Source organism: Oryza brachyantha, chromosome 10, assembly GCF_000231095.2.
Source record: "Oryza brachyantha chromosome 10, ObraRS2, whole genome shotgun sequence".
Classification (NCBI taxonomy): domain Eukaryota; kingdom Viridiplantae; phylum Streptophyta; class Magnoliopsida; order Poales; family Poaceae; genus Oryza; species Oryza brachyantha.
Genome location: NC_023172.2, coordinates 10,625,892 through 10,628,442, shown reverse-complemented (window position 1 = coordinate 10,628,442; position 2,551 = coordinate 10,625,892). Strand labels below are relative to the sequence as shown.

Here is a 2,551-nt window from a genome sequence, read left to right as displayed (position 1 = left end):
GAGAGCACGCCAAAAAACTTGTACAACGAATACGGCACAAATCTAAGGTCTATAATAACTTAGCAGACGGTCCAGATCACACGCTGAAAAGTCTAGCGTGCTATAAGAGCAAGTTCAGTCAACTAGTAGCTCTAATCCATTTATGGCTAATCTAATAACTAATTTATACAATAGTTACCTACAAAATATATATTATTATGTTTCATCTATTATACATACACTGTGTTTTAGAGTTCATGCTGCAGCTGTAGCTGGCTACAAGATTGTAGCTCGCTATTTTTTTCTCTTCTCTCTTATCTTATTAAAATATATTTACTTCCACCTCGTAACCTTGCTACTGTACATGCTCTAAGCTTTTGGATGAGACTGGTCCAATGGCCGAATCGCGCATGCGGCGATGCACCTATCAACCGTGTACACAAGCGTATGGGCTGCGCGCCTGCGCGTGATTCGTGCGGTTTTTTTCCCCCTCTCCGCTCCGCGCCGCACTACAGTGACAACCAAGCAGCAGGCCGAGCTGACTCGAGGTCGGAGCTCTTGTCCGCACACTGACAAGCCGAGCATTCGTGCTGCGGCTACATATACCGGAAGCTCTCGTGCCATTTCTGCACAAGGAGCTCGAGCCAAAGCAGAGAGAGCCAGCTTCGTGGTCGTGGTCGTGGTCGTCGAATTCTCTGAGCTCGAGGGGCAGGGACGCCATGGCGCGGCAGGAGCAGCACCTGCAGGTGCTGAGCGCGCTGGACGCGGCGAAGACGCAGTGGTACCACTTCACGGCCATCGTCGTCGCCGGGATGGGGTTCTTCACCGACGCGTACGACCTCTTCTGCATCTCCCTCGTCACCAAGCTGCTCGGCCGCATCTACTACACGGACCTCACCAAGGAGAACCCCGGCAGCCTGCCGCCGAACGTCGCGGCGGCGGTCAACGGCGTCGCGTTCTGCGGGACGCTCGCCGGGCAGCTCTTCTTCGGCTGGCTCGGGGACAAGCTCGGGCGGAAGAGCGTGTACGGGATGACGCTGCTGATGATGGTCATCTGCTCCGTCGCGTCGGGGCTCTCGTTCTCCAGCACGCCGACCAGCGTGATGGCGACGCTCTGCTTCTTCCGCTTCTGGCTCGGGTTCGGCATCGGCGGCGACTACCCGCTGTCGGCGACCATCATGTCGGAGTACGCCAACAAGAAGACCCGGGGCGCGTTCATCGCCGCGGTGTTCGCGATGCAGGGGTTCGGGATCCTCGCCGGCGGCATCGTCACGCTCATCATCTCCTCCGCCTTCCGCGCCGGGTACCCGGCGCCGGCGTACCAGGACGACCGCGCCGCCTCCACGGTCCGTCAGGCCGACTACGTGTGGCGCATCATCCTCATGCTCGGCGCCGCGCCGGCGCTGCTCACCTACTACTGGCGGATGAAGATGCCGGAGACGGCGAGGTACACCGCCCTGGTCGCCAAGAACGCCAAGCAGGCGGCGTCCGACATGTCCAGGGTGCTCCAGGTAGAGATCCAGGAGGAGCCCGAGAAGCTGGAGGAGATGGTGAGCCGCAACAACACCTTCGGCCTCTTCTCCCGGCAGTTCGCCCGCCGCCACGGCCTCCACCTCGTCGGCACCGCCACCACGTGGTTCCTCCTCGACATCGCCTTCTACAGCCAGAACCTGTTCCAGAAGGACATCTTCACCAGCATCAACTGGATCCCCAAGGCCAAGACCATGAGCGCGCTCGAGGAGGTGTTCCGCATCTCCCGCGCCCAGACGCTCATCGCCCTGTGCGGCACCGTGCCGGGCTACTGGTTCACCGTTGCGCTCATCGACGTCGTCGGCCGCTTCGCCATCCAGCTGCTCGGCTTCTTCATGATGACCGTCTTCATGCTCGGCCTCGCCGTGCCGTACCACCACTGGACCACCAAGGGCAACCACATCGGCTTCGTCGTCATGTACGCCTTCACCTTCTTCTTCGCCAACTTCGGCCCGAACTCCACCACCTTCATCGTGCCCGCCGAGATCTTCCCGGCGCGGCTGCGCTCCACCTGCCACGGCATCTCCGCCGCCGCCGGCAAGGCCGGCGCCATCGTCGGCTCGTTCGGCTTCCTCTACGCCGCGCAGGACCCGCACAAGCCCGACGCCGGGTACAAGCCCGGGATCGGCGTGCGCAACTCGCTCTTCGTGCTCGCCGGCTGCAACCTGCTCGGCTTCATCTGCACCTTCCTCGTGCCGGAGTCCAAGGGGAAGTCGCTGGAGGAGATGTCCGGCGAGGCCGAGGAGGACGACGAGGTCGAGATGGCCGCCGGCGGCTCGGCCGTGCGGCCTCAGACGGCGTAGTGCGGCGACGTACGTGTACGGTAGCGCACATGAATATAGCGTAGGTTTCACTTAATTTACTTACCACTGTTATTATTATACTCCTACTTGTTTTTGTCTATGTGATATTGTTAATCATGAACACATGATCATGTTTTGTTAGGTCAAGAGGCAAAGAAATGTGGGTTAGATACTTCAAATATGTAAACTCTGTTTTAAGTATTTGGCCACTCAGGAAATAATTCTTGGAGACCAGCAAA

At 58.8% G+C, this 2,551-nt stretch overlaps 1 protein-coding gene across 1 annotated transcript; it reads left to right on the top strand.

Annotated features, from left to right (window-relative positions):
* Positions 1 to 493: 493 nt before the first annotated feature.
* LOC102702691 (probable inorganic phosphate transporter 1-8) lies at positions 494 to 2,551 on the top strand. The gene has a single exon (XM_040528329.1). It carries the CDS (start codon positions 699 to 701, stop codon positions 2,310 to 2,312), a length of 1,614 nt encoding a protein of 537 aa, XP_040384263.1. The 5' UTR covers positions 494 to 698; the 3' UTR covers positions 2,313 to 2,551.